The 21,040-nt window shown below is 38.3% G+C and overlaps 1 protein-coding gene across 1 annotated transcript in view; it reads left to right on the forward strand.

Annotated features, from left to right (window-relative positions):
• Positions 1-14,435, forward strand: part of abcb7 (ATP-binding cassette, sub-family B (MDR/TAP), member 7) — a 30,205-nt gene extending 15,770 nt beyond the window's left edge. Inside the window, exons 7-16 of the mRNA XM_027135213.2 lie at positions 272-360; positions 895-982; positions 2,489-2,663; positions 3,062-3,219; positions 4,295-4,458; positions 4,557-4,686; positions 5,868-6,039; positions 7,125-7,228; positions 7,916-8,023; positions 13,253-14,435. Coding sequence (XP_026991014.2) covers positions 272-360; positions 895-982; positions 2,489-2,663; positions 3,062-3,219; positions 4,295-4,458; positions 4,557-4,686; positions 5,868-6,039; positions 7,125-7,228; positions 7,916-8,023; positions 13,253-13,474 — 1,410 coding nt within the window. The 3' untranslated portion in view covers positions 13,475-14,435. The remainder of the gene's footprint in view (positions 1-271; positions 361-894; positions 983-2,488; positions 2,664-3,061; positions 3,220-4,294; positions 4,459-4,556; positions 4,687-5,867; positions 6,040-7,124; positions 7,229-7,915; positions 8,024-13,252) is intronic.
• Positions 14,436-21,040: the final 6,605 nt, after the last annotated feature.

Below are 21,040 nucleotides of genomic sequence, written 5' to 3' on the forward strand. Positions count from 1 at the left end.
CAGTGTGTGATTAACCTCCTCAGCTTCATCACCTTCAAGTCCTTTAACGATGTCCATGCTCCGACGATTGAGACATTAACTTCGACCGCACCTTTACTTTGTCCATTTGCAACGCTCGATTTAATGGGCATATTCACTAAGTGGAAGCGTGTTAAGTGCTAAGCGAGACGACCACGGCTGCTGTTTAGCCAAGGCTTCGGTCGTCATTCCTCGTGATCTCATAAAATGTGAGTCTGCTTCATTTAAACACTGCTGTTTGTCTCTTTGGCAGTATTATAAATGCGGCGGTCAGTTTGCACTCGTCACTCTGGGGACCTTATCGGCGTACACGCTGTTCACTGTCGCAGTTACACAGTGGAGGTACAGTATAACACTTTAATTACGTGTGTGTAACACAGGTGTGAGTATTGTTTTGTGGTTTTTACATGGCACAGTTGGTCAGAGGGTGCTGGTTAATTTCTTCTAACAATTTTCTGTTCGACTACAAGACAAATCACAGACTTATAATGGAGGTGATGGAGGAATTGCTAATTGTTTCTATAGTATTAACAGGGGCTTGTATAGCAGATGTGACGTTAGTGACGGGATGTTTCAGCCATTACAATGTAATTGAGAACAGCTAATTAATTCAACAAATGTTTTATTAATAAGAATTCTAATTGCTGTGAAATTGCTGTGGCGTTTAAAAACAATACAACACTTGAGGACTGTTCGAGAAGAATAATCCACGCTGATTCTTTTCCTGTAACCGAACATCCTATAGTCTTTATTTTATTATTCATTATATACTTTTATTTGTACATACTCTCGTCTGTCCTTTTTTGAGGATTACTTCAAATGTTACATACTGGTAAATGTTAAACTCTCCTCGACACGATGTGTATTTTTGAACAGGACCCAGTTCAGAATAGCAATGAACAAGGCAGATAACGATGCGGGAAACGCAGCCATCGACTCTCTCCTCAATTACGAGACTGTAAAGGTGAGTCACCCTCGTCGTCCCAGTCACGAGCCACTGGCACATTTTACTGGCACGAACATTTCCCTTGTGATTGCCATGTTTAATTAGCTCGTTTATTCTGTGATGCTTAAACACAAAAATAAAGATAATCTGCTTTGGTATTTCAAAGCAGAGTACGAAATAAAGCAAATTTGTGCGATAGAAGAATATTAACTCTCTTTAGAAATCCTTTTCCCTTCTGTTTACTGCATTAGTCTTGAACATTTCTCCACTGATGGTTTTGATTAATGCCTTCAGCAGCTTTGTCGGCTCTCCACATTCTTTTTTTTTTTTCCCTCTCTCTTTCGGCTTCTCTTCTATTCCGCCTGCTTTTTTCTGCCCTTGTTGTTACGCACAGATGTATTCTGTATAAGGCTTTATTTCTAGTCACTGATGTCAATGCAGCTGGATTTAGTATCACTGTAAGCCAGCGTGCATACATAATTAGATCCCCACCCACTCCTAATCTGTTCTACACTCGCAAAAGCTTCTGCAGAACATCAAAACACACACACACACACACACACACACACACACACACACACACACACACACACACACACACACACACACACACACTTCTTTACTGCACACTTGTCTCCTCTATCCTGTTGAGCACATTTCCTGACAGCAAAGAAATTGCTATGAAACTCCTCTGCTTGCTTCTTGATACCTTTCGCTCCCGGAGCTAATTGGCACAGGAAGTTCTTGTTAAGTTTTCCGTGATCTGATGGAATAATCTGATTGTCATTACGGTCCAGGAGATATCATTTTTTTGATCATGTTGCCACTGGAGGCTGCCACACACACTGATAATGTGCTAATGAAGCCAAGTGGTGCTCTCTGTGTGTAGCAAAAAGGGTCTCAAAACACTGTCAGCGTGGACCTGTAGTTTGCTTCTCTCATTTGCATTGAATCTTTTTGTAATGTAATGTCATCGGCTGTGCTGTTGATAAGACCAATTCATTTTATAAGCTGCGTTTATCACCTCGCGTCCGTTTGTCACGTTTTGAAACTAATGAATGTTGCTGTGAGGAAGTTTTTTTTTTTTTTTACAGCACCACAAGTTATAGTTTTCCACCGTAATCTCTTTATTCAGCTTTCAGATTTTTCATTGCAACAGCTTCTCTGTGTGGCCCTTAAACTTGTGCTGAATTTTGTTCATTTCTTTAACTTATTTTCTTTACAAATCCACCTGCATCTCCGCTGCACCTCAACATGTGTTAGCTAGAAGAGCACCAGGCTGTATTATTATCCTTTGAAACTTAAGTCTCTCACTTAGTTTCAGTTACATAAGTTTACACAGTTACTGCAGATGCAGTCTGTATACCTGACTATGGAGAAAGGCTTTGTTTATGCCATCCATTTGTCCTTGCATGTCCTCAAATAACTGTGAACTTCAATACACACACAATCCTCCAGCTATCGTGAATGTCCCATTCTGCTTGTTTCTCAATTCTTTCTCTTTCTCACTCTTTTTTTTTTTAGTACTTCAACAATGAGAAGTATGAAGCAAAGAGATATGACAATTTTCTGAAAATCTACGAGTCCTCTTCACTGAAGACAACCACGACCCTGGCCATGCTAAATTTTGGACAGAGCGCAATCTTCAGTGTGGGGATCACAGCTGCCATGGTGCTGGCTAGCAAGTGCATACTTGCAGGTGAAGATCCTTACTGCATAGTGAACCACAAGCTTTTCCGTTTTAATGAGTAAATTGAAGTGTATTTTTTTATTTTAGTAAAATTGCAACTGGATTATATAGTAAAGCTCTAGTGTGAACCCGAGTGTTTGTTGCTTAGAAATCTACGCTAACAATCCATTAATATCACATTATGTTTGCCTCAGCAAAGAGCTATGATTTTCTCTTCTCACATTACAACATAAAAATATATCATTCAAGTCTGGCTCGTGTCCAAGGTGATTATGGTAGCAGGCAGGAGAGTTTTGTCACCTTTGTGTTAAACTTTCTCACCTTCTCTCCTCATGCCTGTGATCACACACACGCGTGAATTTAATCTGCCTCCGAATTTCCTTCATTGTTTTCACTGGTTTTGACAGGAACCATGACTGTAGGAGATTTGGTGATGGTAAACGGACTCCTCTTCCAGCTCTCGCTGCCCCTCAACTTTCTGGGCACAGTGTACAGAGAGACCAGACAGGCTCTCATTGACATGAACACACTCTTCACTCTGCTCAGTGTGGACACCAAGATTAAGGTAGACCGATTTCCAAGTCTTTATGCCGTACATCATTACTCAGACGCTGCTACACGCCCCACTGCAGTTGTTTTATCGCTCGTTTAGTTTGATTTATTAAATGCGGCCTGCTTGATTGAGCCAATTCACTGTCAATGTTGTGGAATTGTTCCCCTTGTTAATAAGCGCAATCCCTGCTTCATTAGGATGTTATTGTTCTGGCTTTTCCATAATGTCAGTGCATTTTGCAGTAGGCATATATTTTTAACCCTGGCTCTGTCTGTGCATCTGAGTATTATACATTTGCATACCATTTAATACAGTATTCAAATGCAGTATTCGTTCTTTGGGGGTTGGGGTTGCTGGTTAAACTCCATTTGAGGTTGATGAAGCTCATTCTTCATTGGACTAATTCTGCATGCAGCCTATAATTATTTTGAATATAATAATAAAATCTGGCTAGTTGTTGGCAGTGATCACTAATGTGTCGTAAACCCCCACCCACACGACGGCTCTCTGCATGACTGACCTATCATGGTAGCCTATCAACCTATTACTGGACTTTCATTTGATTTCTCAAGTAACAGGGATGAAAGTAAAATCAGCATAAACATACCAAATGCTTCTGTTGCGTCTTGGTACAGCAGAAGTCTTTACATATCAAAATGAGTCAACTGAAGTCCAGAAATATGCATAATTCAGATGCTGGCTTATTTTAAACAATGAAGCATGATTCAGATTACATGGTTACATGGTTAAAATGGCTAAGCTCACCTAAAAATATGACATATTTGGTTGAATGTGATCTGGGGAAAAAGTATTTTTTAACATACCTCATATGTGCACAAGTTTTGCTTTTAAATGCATTTTTTTTCCTTACTGCTTTGGGTAATTATGTAAATTTTCAATGTTTTTTATCGTTGAACTATTTACACATTTGATTGCTTAAATTCTTAATTGAACGTTTTGCGTAAATGTTTAAAATGACAAATGTCAAATTGTCTTTTTTTCCCCCCTCCTGCTGCACAAATATTATTAATATATTTTTATTTCACTAATCAATAAACCCAACCATTGTGTGCTTTCTGTGTCGCAGGAGAAAGACCTGGCCCCCCCACTGCTTGTTAACCCACAGGAGGCCTCAATCCGGTTCGAGGATGTCTACTTCGAGTATCTGGAGGGACAAAAGGTCCTCAACGGGGTTTCCTTCGAAGTACCCATTGGGAAAAAAGTGGCTATTGTTGGTGGGAGCGGATCTGGGTAAAAGCAACACTCCTGTCCTTTATTACTAGCTTATAGGAAGTCCAGTTTTATGATGTTTCTCTAGTAGCTACTGCTAAACATTTTTTTTTAAATAGGAAGAGCACAATCGTACGGTTGCTGTTTCGCTTCTATGAACCCCAGCGAGGTAACATCTATATTGCAGGCCAGAACATTCGAGATGTCAGCCTGGAGAGCTTAAGGAAAGCTCTGGGTGTGGTGCCTCAGGTGAGTTTGTTTGTGTGTGTGTGTGTGTGTGTGTGTGTGTGTGTGTGTGTGTGTGTGTGTGTGTGTGTGTGTGTGTGTGTGTATATATATATATATATATATATATATATATATATATATATATATATATATATATATATATATATAAAAACAGTAATCCTGCAATACTATTGTTCCTCTGTATTAACTGAGAAAGGTATTACATAAACTTTTAGCATTAGTCCTGATACAAATGCAAAATCAGTGCAATCCCAATACATGTAGCAATAACCTGATTGTTGGTCAGACTCGCAGGTGTGTGCCCCTTCAGTTAGCTGAAGTATGGTATAAAGTTGACAGGAGGATCTCAAGACACTGGCGGTATCCTGGCAGACTTGACTCTGTTATTAAAGCAATGTGCCATGATCACGTTATTGGGGGGAAATATGACATCTGTGACAGTTGTTTTTTTTTGTCTGGGGAGCTTATTTGTAAAATGCGAAATAAAAGCTGCATGGCATTCAATAAGTGGGTGTGCAGATACAGAGCCAGTTTGATAAAGCACATAGGATTGAAAACGTAGGTGGAAAATTGTGAGTACAAATGGATTAATGCTTGTGTAGCACAACAAATTGTGTGCCACTAATTGTCGAACATGAAGACTACAATTTGATTATACTCATTGATGATCCTCACATTTGCTAAGGCAGAACTGATGAATTCCCTTGACATTTATATGGAAACACAGACTAATAATAGTGTAACACTACACTGTTTATATTCCATTGCCTGATGGTGCACACTCATGTTGTTATGATAGCATTAAGCTAATTTAGTACCTCAGTGCTACCAGTGTCCTCTGCAGATTATCTATCTGCAGAGGCTTCAAGACATCCAAAATTATTCATGAAATGTAATACTAGTGTTATGATTACTGAAAAGGGAAGCACATGGATTGTAAACTGGATATTCACTGGATATTCAACTGGATTTCTGCTAAACAAACAAAAAAAAAACACTTCTGAATAATAATAGTAAGAATAAGAGTTTTATTCTCAATAAGAGTTTTATTCTTCATGTCTTTTATTTGAACTCTCAATACTGAACTCAGACATAGATTTTTGGAGACATTAATATACGGTCTATGTTTAGCCTTAAAAAACAATTGATGCAAACATCTGATTTGTCTCTGTGCTCTTCAGGATGCCGTCCTCTTCCACAACACCATCTTCTACAATCTGCAGTACGGTAACCTCAACGCTTCACCAGAGGACATACATCACGTAGCCAAGCTTGCCGGCATCCATGACGCCATCCTCAAAATGCCTCATGGATATGAGACGCAGGTTGGCGAGCGAGGCTTGAAACTGTCAGGTACAACATACGCCACAGTAAAGTGCAAATTCTGAAAGGAGCAATTCAAACCAAATGCTGGTGAGAAGCTAGAGATGGTGAGGTAGTGTACATAATGAACATTATGAACATTACGGACATTCAGGTTCACTAACGTGCATCTATGTGGCACACTGCTGTAGTGAAAATGCAGTGCAAAGCTGTCATAGAACCTCCTGCCGAGAGAAAATAAAGGTGCTAGCCACAATAATATTTTTCTGCATAAATGGCAGGCGGTGTCTTGTGATGTCTTGTGAATACTCTGTCTGAGTATTCAGATACTCAAATTTATTCATTTAAACCAGTTTGTATTAAAGCACAGTGAGCTAGTTAACTAGTGCATTATTACATTTAAGTCCATATGTTTCAGCTTAATAGACAAATAGTAGAATATGTTGCATTCACTTACTCACACCTTTGTGAAAATGGTTATTGTGAAAATGGTTAATGAGTCATTGTGAACTCTGTGGAAATAGAATCCTGGGTTATTTTGTTTCACACTGCTCATATTGTACTTGGGGTTAATCCTAGCTAGTCATGATAAGAAGTCTGGGATAATGTTCTTATTAGAATATTTGTGGTGTCAGCAACCATGATTGGATAAATAGAGCATGCAGCACATAGTGATGATCTTTTAAATCATTTGACAAATTTTAGATTTTAGTCATTCGGTTATTCATTTGGTTATTCGTTGTCCAAAGTCTCATGCTAATAGAGCTTTCAGCTTTTGTGTTAATTGAGACAGCTGCTTTCATTAGAAAGCACAATACCTTTACTGATACAATTTCCCAATCTAAAAAAAATCTAATAGAATATTAATGAGAGACACTGTGGTGACGCATGTAAAGTGCAGTGACCAAAGCACTCACATGCACAATTATTCAAGGTCAGAAATAAAAGCATGTCAGCAGTAATTACAGTTGTCGATAATAATTAGAACACTTAAACGTGAATAGCGTCAATTGGGCCCTTGGCTATGAAGTGCATGCTTATCAACATAAATATGTATAATGATGTATTGCATAATTCATTCATTAATGAGCTCACATCGTTCTGGCTGCTGATAGGTGGAGAAAAACAGCGTGTGGCCATCGCCAGGGCGATCCTGAAGAACCCTCCTATCCTACTGTATGACGAGGCAACTTCCTCCCTCGATTCCATTACTGAAGAGGTAGCTCTCTTTAATTCTGACTGGAAATATAAATAGATCACAGTCATAACCATATACACATTTTTGCTTGACCTGGTGTTTCCTTTGGTTATGTTAAATTAATTTGTTATGCTTTTTGTTTAAGTATTATTACTTCCAAAAGCAAATTGATGCAAAATATGCATTGTAATACATGTATATAAAACTATATCATGTTTTCTCTCAAAATAATTAGATGGCAAAGATTTATCCAATATAGTCAGTGTAATATTTTAGCAAAATAGCTCTTATTTCACTGGTGTTCCGGTGTACGGCTATTTATCTATTGAAAGTACAGTCGACAATGAACTTCAATCGAACGTAGATAATTTTCTTTCAGTGTCGTTGAACATTTTTCATATTTACATTCAAGAAGGAAGCTCAGTGGGCTTTTTTTCTTCATAAGGATGAGGCTTTATAAGTTATTACAGACACAGGCAATGTTTGCTTTTGAAGGCTTTCACTTTTTATTTAGCAATTTTTTTCTCCTTCATGTGTCATGTCACAAGGAAGTCCTCATATAAATTCTGTCAATCATATTGTTGCTAGATATTGCAGATGAGCAGGAAGGGTCTCGTAGAAACAGCACTGTGGGGGCAGGTGGCTGGGGGGTTTGGGGTTCATTTGAATGTTCTGAAATTGATTGAATTTTACCTTGTTGATTTCTAGAGCATTCTGAGCTCCGTGAAAGAAATGATAACCAACAGGACATCTGTCTTCATTGCCCACCGGCTGTCCACCATTGTGGATGCAGACAAGATTATCGTGCTGAATCAGGTATGATCACATGTAGGAGTAATTAAGTTTAGTTTGCCTTGCAAATAGGAGTTGTTACACACACACACACACACACACACACACACACACACACACACACACTGTCTGTTTATTCATTTAGCTGAATTAACTACATCTATCCAAAGTGAATCATAGAGATGAGCATTTCAGGGTTGAGGACCATGCTGAGGGGTTTAGAGACTGTTCTCTGGTGGCTGGAGGAAAACTTTCTGGTTGAAAAACCTTAAATGCAGATCATTTCTTTCCCCCAATATTGTATTGGAATACTTCTTATCTTGGTTTTAATAGTATTAATGGCGCTGAGAATGACTTTATTTCTTAGAATTATTGAAGATGTACGTTAAATCCAACACGAAGCATTGATGGATTGGATTTGAGACTTGACATCATGATCAATACCATCCTTTCAGTTTAATCAGCTCATTAAAAGAAATGTTTAAGATGAAAAGTGTTTCCGTTGTGCAAATTTTTCTACTCCCCATAAGAAAACAATGTTCTGGGGTGAAGTGGCCTTGAGCATTATGCTGGTAATCAGAAGCTGGGCCTGTGTGCGAAAGGGAGGAGACCTGTGAACCACATGTGCTCTGTCCTCCAAAGATGACCTCGAAAAACCGACAGGCTTTTTACCTTTTCACAAGCAGTACTGATTTAATAGTGCAGTCATGTGGAAATAAGGCCATTTTCTCTGGCCAAGAGTTTAGCGATGGAAAACACATCACATACAAAACTTGATCATTGGTGTTGTCCTCTGTTAGTGGAGGAAGGATCCAAAATGGCTGGAAAATCCTTCAGTAGATTTTGTTCCTTATCAGTTATTTTGGGGTCCTTTAAGTCTAATGGGCTGTGTGCCATCATTATTATTATTATTATTATTATTATTATTATTATTATTATTATTATTATAACCTGATGGAGTCAGTTCAGCTGTAATAAGTTCATGCATGTTTTTTCTTTCGTTTATTTGTTTGTGTGTTTTTGTCCGGAAAGTGCCGCTATTCAATAAGAGCAGAGGTACTCAACTACAATTTTTAAGTGTTCAGTTACATAGTTTTTAAAAAGTCAATCAACTAACAAACAAACACCCCCTTGACGCCCTTGATTTTTTTTGGTCTATATCAAGAGACAATGCCTTTTATCAGGACATGTTTGGCTCAGGAAAACCCTTTACAGTTTATATCAAGTAAATGTGAAGAATCGTTTCATGTTATTCAGAATTTAAAAAAAATAAAAAATCTAACAATTCTGTAGTAGATACAAGCAAATAGCTTGAACTAGATCACATTTACCTTTTAATGCGTATCCATTAATGACTGATTTGTTGTATTTACAGCCATAAACTAAAGCAGGTCACAACTGACTAGTTCCAAGGATGTGCACATGACTGTTGTGAAGGATGTGAACAGACTTTCCCATATATACATTCCCCAAATTAGTAGTCGAAACCATAGTGACTCTGAAGATGAGTAAATCATTGTAGCAATGATTTAGGAGCCTGTATTAAAGTGCTCAAATGTCGACTTGTTTTACTTGCTGCTGTTGTCCAGACACCATTCCTCTACTCTAAAGAGATGAGACTTGGCTATTTTGAATGGGTACTTTTCTGTTCATTCATCTCCAACTATTCTGTTTTCATCAACATTTACAAGAAAGGGTAACGTCCCTCTCTGACATCTCTAGCTCTCTCTGGTCTGATGAGCTGCCTTCAGTTAAATAGCTTACATAAAAGCATTGAATTGAATAAGCCACCACAGAGGATCTGCTACAGAAACCATGTCAGTCTAAAATAAAAATTGCTGAACTCATTTATGTTTTCATGCATTGGCTTTCCTACAGCATTTTTTTCTTCTAAGTGTTAGGCCACTCTTCTGGGTTCACATCTGAACTGAGTCCAGCCATTGAGGTTCTCAGTTAGACAATATGTAGGAAATAAAACACAACAATAGTTTTTATATTCTTCTTATACCACAGCAATTTGCCAACATTTTATTTTAAAAGTGATTCCTTCTGTCTTAAATGTATAGTAAACAAAAAGTAAGTAAACTTTCAATTGCATAACATAAAGCATAAGTAAATTTTATTGTGACTTTTACAAACATCTGAAACTAAAAACTCCTTCGAAAAAAGCTAGAAAAAAATAAACAAACAATTATAACAATAAGGTACTATAACATTTCAGAAAGATTAGTGTCACTTTAGTATAAATATTGCTGTCTGAAATATTGTCAGAGATGGTGGTATAGAAATTTGATCAAATCTTTCTGACCAATCAGATTTGAGATGTGGTACATGTAATAAAACCAGCATTGCCTCTTGATATGTAGTAACAGATGCAGTGACGGATGACCACAATATGATTCTCATATTAAACATGTCCTGCTTGTACCAAGGTTACTTGTATGCAGCTAAATGGTAGCTCAATGGTTAAACTGTTTAAAGTGTTAAAAGTATTACTGTTCAGTAGGTGGAACCCATCCTCAATAAATAGTGTAAATGTAAATACTGTCCTTTCTACAACAGTTTATAATAGTGCAACTGAAAGCTCCTGAGGACCTAATGGGTCATTATAAACTCTGAGTTCAGTGCAGACATGATTGCTGATAAAAACCAGACCATACAGCTGACAGACACAGCAAAAAGAAAGAAAAGTTTGAAAGAAAAGTTCCTTCAGTTGGGACTGAATCACATGTCCGGTGCGTATAAAATCAGTACCGTTCTCGTTCAGACTCAACACCAAGTCAAGAAGGTGTTGGGCTACAATCGGAAGTTTGAGTTCAAATCTCGTGATCACCAGTCTGCCCCTGCTGGGCCCCTGAGCAAGGCCCTTAACCCTCATTTGCTCAGAAATTATAAAATAAATGTAAGTTTCTCTGGATTAAGGCATTTGCCAAATGTCATAAATGTCAGATCTTTTTTGCCCATGTATAATGAAATACAGGGGGCTTGATGACTGAGTGGGTAACACATTTGCTCCAGGGTTGAGGGTTTGATTTCCATCTCAGTCCTGTGTGTGTGTAGAGATTGCATGTTCTCCTTATGCTATGGGGGTTTCATCAGTGTACTCTGATATCGTCCCTCATTTCAAAGACGGAAATTCCAAAGTAGGCGAATTGGCATCTCTAAATTGTCTGAGGTGTGTGAATGTGAGCGTGTGTGTGTGTGTGAGATTGTGCCATGTGATGGGTTGGCACCCCATCCAGAAAGTCCTCTGGGATAAACTCCAGGTTCTCAGTGACCCTGTGTAAGCGGTTCAGAAAATGGATGGATGATGTAAAAGTGTTATTTTCTATACATGATCTGCTAGCCCGCCCCACATCCACAAGCTTTTGTTACCATTATAACACTCCAGTAGCGCAGATGTAACAGTAGGCCTAGCCTAAACTATTATTTATATTCGTTGTCATGGTTACTAGCCAGCATGGTTAAATAGCAAGCTGTTAGGATAGATGTCATTAACCTGATGTTTTTTAGAGGTAAAAATAAGAAAATGATGCCAGCAGAAAAGAGTAATTTTTGTGGCTAGGGTGTGAATTGAGAGCTCATTGAGACCATGAACAAATATCTATGTCACTACCATTCCATCTGAGCAATTTCAGCAATTGCAGGAAAACATTTGTCATGTATACAGTGAAGCTGAATGGAGTACTGAACATGTTGCTCAGCAAGAAGTCGACTAATCTTGATTTTAATACACCGTGTTCAAAGGTAAGGTAGTTTTCTGGAAATGAAAGTGGAATTTTGTAAATAGAAATGTTTTCGACTTGTGTGATTTAGGGCGTAATGACTGCGCACACACACGGACGAGATGTTCGGCAGCATCAGTGGTGCTCAGGAGAGGAGGAGAGGGAGGATGGGGGTGCTGGAGCTCATTAAAATAATGAGTGGTAGTGCTTCATGCTTGGCTCTAGCTTCAACACCTCCATGCACCTCTCATGGGTAGAGACCTTTCAGCCCTGGGAATGGGGGAAGCATGGAGACAAAGGTCAGAGGTTGTGCCTCATGCCTTCTGGAGGTCATAGATCATCTTGACACTGCGTGCTGCAGGAGGTGGTTTTGCTGTAAAGCGTTTCGTGAAAGGATGGATCTCAAATGTGCTTGTGTCTAAAATGCAGCCCGCGTATTAGTGATAAAGTAGTTTCAGTCGTATTCAGCTGTCGTTGTAACTAATTAATTTTTTTTTTAAATGTATGTTTTTTGATTTTTTTTTTCTTTTTTTGTTATTGTTGCTGGCAATCTTTTAGGACCTGGTGCCGCGAGCGCGCCCACACACAGCCTGTGTGAGCCTGCTCAGGGCCGTTACATGTTTTCGCGGTCTGTGTCTTCTTTCTCTCATCCGCCCTCTTTCTTTGGCTCATCTGCCATTGGCCCTCATCTCAGTGCTCTCATTTGCTTCAGAATCACATCCATTTAAGACAGTCGATAATACTCGGCCGAGCAACACTGTAATACACTCATACGGGCTCTTCAAGCACTCCCAAGGCAAAGCCTGTCTGAACTGCCAGATTTTGTGCGAGTGTGTGTGTCAGAGAGAGAGAGCGAGCTTGCACAGCTTTTGTTTACTTATTGCACAGAACAGTATGAGGAACAGAGAGCTCTAGATCACCGAAGAGGAGGCTACTGTCACGACAGTCGTGGCAAAAAATAGATACTGTAAATTGTCATTAACCCCGACTGCTCTGTGGAAGTTTAATTGTGAGTCTTTCTCTCACTCTCTCTCTCTCTCTCTCTCTCTCTCTCTCTCTCTCTCTCTCTCTCTCTCTCTCTCTCTCTGCTTCTTTTTCATGCACCCTCTTAACCCACCCCCACTCATCACTGCCTTCCAATCTCTTCTACTCATTCTCTCTCTTTATCTGATTCTCCTCTCTGTCTTGTATGAGCTCATGCCCCCTCTTCAATTTCCTCTTTTCTCACCTCCCCTGTTCTAATACCTCCGTCTGTCTTTGTCTTAATCCCTCACCCCCCTTATTTCTCTCTCTTGCCTCCTCCTGTGCCCTCTCTTCTCTCACCCTCTGCTATCTATCATGCCTTCCGTCAACTCTCCTTGTTTCTCACCTCATCTATTCTGTCCGTCCACTTATTTCCGCCGTGCACACCCTCTCTCTCTCTCTCTCTCTCTCTCTCTCTCTCTCTCTCTCTCTCTCTCTCTCTCTCTCTCCCCTCTCACCCTCCTCGTCTCACCTCTGTTCTCTCTCATTTCCCATGATGCTGCAGGGTAAGGTGGCAGAGCAAGGCGATCACCACACACTCCTGAGCACCCCAGGCAGCCTATATGCCGAGCTGTGGCACACGCAGAACAGCAAAGTGCTAAACAACGACGGAGACAAGATGCAGCCTGCTTCAGCTGAGAGAATCTCACAGAAGGAGGAGGAGCGCAGGAAGCTGCAGGAGGAGATCCTCAACAGCGTCAAGGGCTGCGGCAACTGCTCCTGCTGAGAGACACACACACAGAGATTGTTTTTTTGTGGAGTCAGACTTAGTGAGAATGTGTGTGCACATACAGTCATACCTATGACAGACTTTCTCTGATCACATGCCTGAGTTTACACAGAACTCAGCAGTGTTGTTCGATTCTGTAGCTTCAGTGGGTCTCCTGGCTTACCATGGTATTCTGTAGTTTTTTCATGTGCACAACACACGCCTTTCATCTAGCACATTATATAAGTGTTTGAACTTTTAAAACATTTTCTGTTTTACAGGTGGAAAAAGCTTTTATTCATGGATGTGTACATATTAACCTAACATGCAATGGGTTTATACAAGAAGAGAAGCGCATTTGTACAGCTGCACACGTGATCCTGTGGTTATTTTGTAAGTGAAATATTGACTGGAAGTAGCAGGAACACTTTATATTTGTCATTTTGAATATAGCATTCGGGTTCTTGTTATACCAGGTTTTTGATCCAGCCTTTATTTATGCCAGTAACATTAATAGATTTTCACAAATATCAACTCGAAAGGAAATTACATGAAATTTGATAGGCTATTTAGGAGGCCATAATGATTTTCATGCAGAATTTGACCCCATCCTTTATTTGCTCGTTGAGAGCAGTATTCACCATAATAACTACTTATTTAGGACCGTGTCTTTTTCCAATCAGCCCAGTTTATGGCTAGATTGAATGGAAATATTGTCAAAAAGCAATAAATATGTAATTTAACTCCAAATCAGCTTTCTGGGTGGGGGCATAGTAGTGGATAGTGATTTTTCCTCATCAAATGATACTCAGAAGTGTTAAAATACACAGTTATGTTTATAAAAATGTATGCGTTAATTTAAGAAGTTTAAAAACATTTGTCCCTTTATAACGAGGAATTGCGTTTCTGTTCGTAAATACCAGGAGCAATGGCGACTGATGTGTTGGAAATAAAAACCAAAATAATTACGTAAAGTTCAGATTAATGTTTTTGCACTAATTGTTTTGCTATGATAACGGTGTTTATGATTGATGTCTGAATGTTGAAGGTCTAATTTGGAAGCTGTTGGTTTGCATGTAGGAAGATAATATTAGACCAGATGTTCATGACTTAATCTAATTTAGCATGTGTTCAGAAATGCATACGTTTATGGGGCAGAGATACTGCGGCTAACACGATTGGATTCCACAAAGGATAAAATGGTATGACTAGAAGCTTCATTTGGAAATGAAACCTCTTCACAGATGTTTTGGGATGAAATGAGATAGCTGGACTAATGCTTATCTTGCCATTCAATTTTAATTACAAAAGAAATATTAAACACTGCATCATTGTGCCATTGAGCACCCAATGCTATTGAACCTTTTTTGGGATAAAACTAAAAAAACAAAACAAATATAACCCACTATATTAGATGTTTAGAAATGAATAATGTAACTGACACTGTTCAATGAACCAAAATAAGATGCCATTAAAATCATAAAAACAATAAACAGATACAGTATATGGACAAAAGTATGTGGACAGCTGATCACATCAGGCTCAATTCTTTTCCCACAAAGTATAGAAAGTCTTTGTATGCTGTAATGTTAAGATTTCCATTCACTGGAAGTAAGAGGCTCAAACATTCCAGCATGACAATGCCCAAAGCGACTTCCACAAAGACGACGTTTGCCAAGATCGGTGTGGAGGAACTCGAGTGACCTGCACAGAGCCCTGACCTCAAACCCACTGAACACCTTTGGGATCAATCATCAGTACCTGAATTCAGTAATGTTCATGTGGCTAAATGAGCAAATCCTCACAGTCATCCTACATCCAGAAACAAATCCAGAGTGTCAAAAAGAGGTGAAGAAGCTTTTATTGTCATTTCAATCATATATAACTAATGCAGTAACGCAGTGAAATGAGACAACCTTTCTCCAGGACTGTGGTTCTGCAGAGTGTAAGTTATAACAGCAAAGGAAAATAATCTTGAAATGGGTGTTTAAAAAGCACATGGGTGTGTTGGACAAGGTTCTACTTTTGGCCATATAGTGCACAAAGAACCGTTAAGAGGCCGGAGCTGAACACGGGACATTTCATGATGTTAGCTCACTGCTCACCTTGAAAAATGCCCATGGAAAACCAATTAGAAATCCACTTTTATTAAGAGGCTTTGTTTGCACACCTAATGCCTTCTGGCCACAGTACATGGGATAGGATGTAACAGGTTCAATTATCTAGGATCTGTTAATGAACTATTTATCAATAAAAGTATCATACCAATATTTGTATTTTCACAAATTCCAAATGCATGAGACTGATTCAAGTTCCATCAAGCCTAGTCACTCTCACTCATGCTCCTACTGCTTGGGTAGCTTTACTCCCTCTCCTGTCATTCAAGCAGCAAATAGCACAAAGCTGCTTTGTTTTAAACCAAGCTCTTTGGAGTATTTTTTTTCTGAAGGGCAAACCGGCTCTCGGCTTTCTGCTACTATATGCTGTTAGATGTTCACATTTGGTGTGTTACGTGCTATATGTCTCACTCACTACACCACATATGGTACAGCCATATGCTGAATTACAAGGATAATATAAATGTGTTTGAAATACGTCTGAAATTATCTGTTTATTGGGCTGTTATTTTAAATAATTTTAAAATATTATAATGCACGAGTATTCCTGCCATTAACTCTCTCCACATTTTACTCTGACATCTGGGATTGAAATGGCTTAATTTGACATTTTACCATTGGATTTATGCAGTATGTCTAACAAAGTGCAAAATATTTTTTTGTTGTGACACAATGAAATTATTAAACAATAAAGCTGACATTTCCTGGTTGTTTAAATATTCACCCCACAGAATCAGTATTTTTATAGTACCACCTTTGGCTGCATTACAGCTGCAGGTCTTCTGGGATATTTACAATCAGCTTTGCACATCTGGATCCTGACAGATTGGACTGATATGTCAACCAGTATGTCATTCTGAATCCCAATCGGTGTTCCCAGGATAGAGTCTGGATCTACCACACAGCTGATGAGAACAAAGCGGTTACTAAGAATGAGCAAGCTGGGATTTAATTTCAACATTGTTTTCTAAACAGAGGAGCATTTTGGGACTTTTGTTTCTTAGTAGACATAAGTAGTCATGGATTACTGATTTCCTATTTTTGTATCCTACACTTGGTCACAGGAAGCCTGGAGCCTGTCCCAGGGGACTCGGGGCACAAGGTAACCTATCACGGGACACATTCATGCACTATGTTCAATTTTGACGGATTTATGTAAGTGTAAAAAATAAGTAAACTCAAATGTATCTCAAAGCAATTTATATGAATAAACTTAACTTGACAGATTTTTCACTGCAGCTTTGTGTGGATTATGGTTGTCTTTTGAATAGTGTAAGCTCCAACTCGGGCTTCATAGTTGCTCCTCTGCTCCTTTGGCTCTCCTTAACCAATCACTGACATTTGATAGAGAGACTGCTCGTGACCGGTTGAGGTTGTGCCGTATTCTTTCTATTTTGAAATGAATGGATTTAATGGCACCCTGTGGGATGTTTAGAGTTTGGGATAGAACTTTGTGCTGAACTTGTTCTGGTTTTCATGACACAGTTGAGGTCACATTGACAATTCATAACATGCAATCATTAATCTCATTATTAATTAAGAGTACAAGATAAAGAAATATTAATGAGGGGTGAATATTCATGCACTGCACTGCATTAAGGGAATGGCCTAAACTTATTTACACATTAACTTATATAAATGTTTGAATATTGGGTATTGACATGAGGCCATTGAGCACTCAGCTAAAACTATTATTTTCTGGTCAAGCAGCTCATACAATACTTTCACAATAATGAAGCTTGGTATGTTATTACCATTATTAGAAAGCAAGTCCAAACTTACGTTTCATTCCACAGTAACCTAACATTTGAAATCTTTGCATAAGAATTTACAGACAGTATGCCATTCATCTCAATAATTGAAATGAGTCAGCTTACTGTAGACATAGTAACTGTGTCAGTCTGATTAATTCAAGAGGATATTTTAATCCACAGAATTATGTGGCAGGGTTTTTTTTGTTTTTATTTTAAACTTCAGATTCCTCCTATAATGATGATAATACTAAAAATAATCCATCTATTAATTTTTTGTACTATTTATCCTTTACAGGGTGACGGGAAACCTTGATCTCAGGACATGAGGCACCCTGGACTGGGTGCTAACCCATAGCAGGGCACAATCTCTCTCACACACACCAGTCAATTTACAGATGCCATTCATCCTACAACATACACATTTGGATAGGGAGAACAGACAGAACAGGCAAACTCTACATACAGACAGAGTGGAGGTAGGATTCGAGACCTCCAGCTCCAGAGGTGTGTGGCAATCATGCTAAGCACATGGAGCTTGTGCCTCCTTCATATTAACCAGTCAAAGGTGCTTTAAAAATTTGAATGATCTTTTCTCTTTGAATGAGCTTGGAAATCACCTGTTTTTATTTCCATAGAATCTTGGAGAGTGTCATTTGTGCTAGACAAAATTTGCAACTTTAGCTGCTTTTTAGACAGAAGGCTAAATGAACTGTACCAGCCACAGATGTTGACATAGCCCGACATGATCTGTGCCTGCATAGATTCAAGGGTTCAGAACATAATGAGGACTTTTCTTTTCACTGTTAGCCGGGATAATGTTTCAACCTAGGCAGGAAATCACACAAAAGGCACTAATAAGGCCAAGTGTGAGTGTGTTTGTGTGTGGTGGTGGGGGTTTTGGAGGCATGTAGGACGAGCCAGGGCAGTGGGAGATCTATCACTGATGCAAACACAACCTTTGAAGTGGTTATCTGAAAAGCAAGGCCATATTTAGTAGATATGTGATTGGGTTTCATTTTTAAGTTGAAATAAAATCTAGATAAAAAAATCTTTAAACTGGATAGATGAGGTTTGTAGGATTAAAATAAATTATGGTTACATATCCTTTTAAAACGTATAACAATTTTATTGTTTTATTGACACACACACACACGCACACACACGCACACACGCACACACACACACACACACACACACACACACACACACACCGTTTTCTGCACAGGGCTTATCTGAAAGCATAAACTAACCTTTAACAAGAAAAAGTATGTGCAGCTGTATTCCATGCTGTATTCAGTGTTTATCCTCATATCCTCCTCTGTCACTGCATACAGCCTGAACCAGGCTCAGTGTGACTCATGTTGGCTTTTGACAAGCTGAATATACACACGATACCCAGTCAGAGCAATTCTCTCTTCAAATGATAAAAATGGCACGTCTGCCTTCTCATAACCGATACACCACTGACCTCTGATCCTTCTATTAGAGAATACATCATCTGGAATGAAGAAAATATAAGTCTAAAAACAGAAATATATATACAAATAGTAGGTACAGTATTCTGTTTATTTGTTATTTATTTATTTATTTGTTTGTTTATTTATTTATTTATTATTTTTAAGGAAATCGTTACAGGAAAGGTTTACAGAGCATCTCATTGCAACTAAAGGTTTGCATTAAGACTATAATTCCACATAAAACAATACACAGGTCATGGGAGCTTTTTATTGTCATAGTTAAATAGATTTATAATTTCATTTCATTCTCATTATAAGCGTGAAAGAGAAGGACGTCGCCATACAATGACAATGTTCATTTCTAAATGGTAGGTGAACGAATTTGTACATAATCTCTGGAGTGCTGCAGTATTCCAACCTAAATACTGAGTCTCAAATTATAATCATATTTCTCTACATGTCTCAAAACTTCATGTCCCTAAATTCACAAAAGACTAACGCTGTTATTGATCGATCTACAGCTCCTTTCTGATCAAATATTATTAAGTAACTAACATTGATGATATTTTGAATAATATTTTCTCGAACTTGTTCAGTCACAAAAGATAGAAAGCTTGCACAGGGCAGTAGAAGTGCTCCGAGTTGCTGTTTGTTTTTATCTGTGAATGAAGTTGAACGAATTATTCCAAACAGCTCTGAGGTTTTTCTTTCTATGTTTCCAGGGCCATGGTAGTGAGGTAAGCATAAAATTCATGCAAATAAAGATCCAGCTATTTTGAGCAATAAAGAGATATGGATACAGTTAAAGCATTGTGTTATACCTCTAACTGCTGGATGTCACTTAATCAATTGTCTCCATAGAAACCAAGAAACTCTTACTTAAAAATAGGATTAAAAGCTTTCATTTGTAGGTCTAACTGGAGTGATATGCAACCCCAAAAGATATATCATTGCCATAAAGATTAAATCAAGGCAAAGATTACACAAAAGATTGATAAATAGGTAGTACACCATTTGGTAGCATCAATACACTTTAGAATGATTATGTAAATGAGCTTTATAACAGTTCATTAATGTGCCTGGGGTCAGAGAAGCTCAACAGCTGTTGTTAATGCGTAATACAGTGAAGCATCAAAGACAATGCAAATACGCATGCTTGTTTTGTTTGTGTGTGTGTGTGTGTGTGTGTGTGTGTGTGTGTGTGTGTGTGTGTGTGTGTGTGTGTGTGTGTGTGTGTGTGTGTGTGTGTGTGATTGCATTTGCAAAATGAATATTCATTGTAACCTGTAAGAAGATGCAGTTATTCCCACTGCTCTGTGTAGGAGGGTAAATCCATGCGGGTAATGCATGTGTAAAGTCTCAGAGCTTCTGGTCAAAACAGATATGAATATTCATATGTAGCTAAAGCTCTTTTCATCACTAATCTATGTAAGGTGAAGCCAATAGTAAATGCAACACAACAGTAGTGCAAGTCTAACATCCTTACATCACTAAAGTCCACAATAGGCTTATACAGTTCCTGTGTTATTCATGTGTGATCATTTTCCGAATGGGTGCCAATAGTTCTGGATCATAGGATATGATGGTTATATGGTCACTAAATCTATCATTAATTATTGGTATTTTATGGTATCATCTCTGATCTATAACAACTTTTTAATGAATATGATCAAATTTGAAACCAGATTTACAGTTAGCATTCATCTTATCAAATAAAACCTACCTTTTACATGATCTTACTTTGGAAATGTCACAGGGGTCACAGAAAAAATTGGAAGTTTGCAATTAAAATCTGAATGCTTCAAATCTCAAATGTAATTAGATTGAGACTTAAAATAAATAAAGCGAAGGCCATAAACAGCTCCTTTTCACATATACACAAGAATTTAGCAGATTACACATAAATAAGAGGGGACCAACAGTAGAGCCTTGAGGGACTGAGACTGAGCTTGAAAAATAAAGAGGAACATATAGGAAAACATTTATTTTTACCAGTTAAAGTTATATGCTGTCGACTTGAAGGGTTTTGAGTTTAAATCCCAGGACTGGGGCATGAGGCATATGTGCTAAGCCACTGTGTCCAAACAACTGCAAAAAACAAATGAAAACAACAACAACAAAAAAAAGATTATTGTTTAGAAATTTAGCTGAAGCAAAATTTCAGTAAGCATAAAAACAACAAAAATGGACTACTTCAATAGCACAACTAAATATGTTATTCCAAGTAAGTAAGTAAGTGGTTAGATTTAGATCAAG

The sequence above is a fragment of the Tachysurus fulvidraco genome, chromosome 17, assembly GCF_022655615.1.
Source record: "Tachysurus fulvidraco isolate hzauxx_2018 chromosome 17, HZAU_PFXX_2.0, whole genome shotgun sequence".
Classification (NCBI taxonomy): Eukaryota; Metazoa; Chordata; class Actinopteri; order Siluriformes; family Bagridae; genus Tachysurus; species Tachysurus fulvidraco.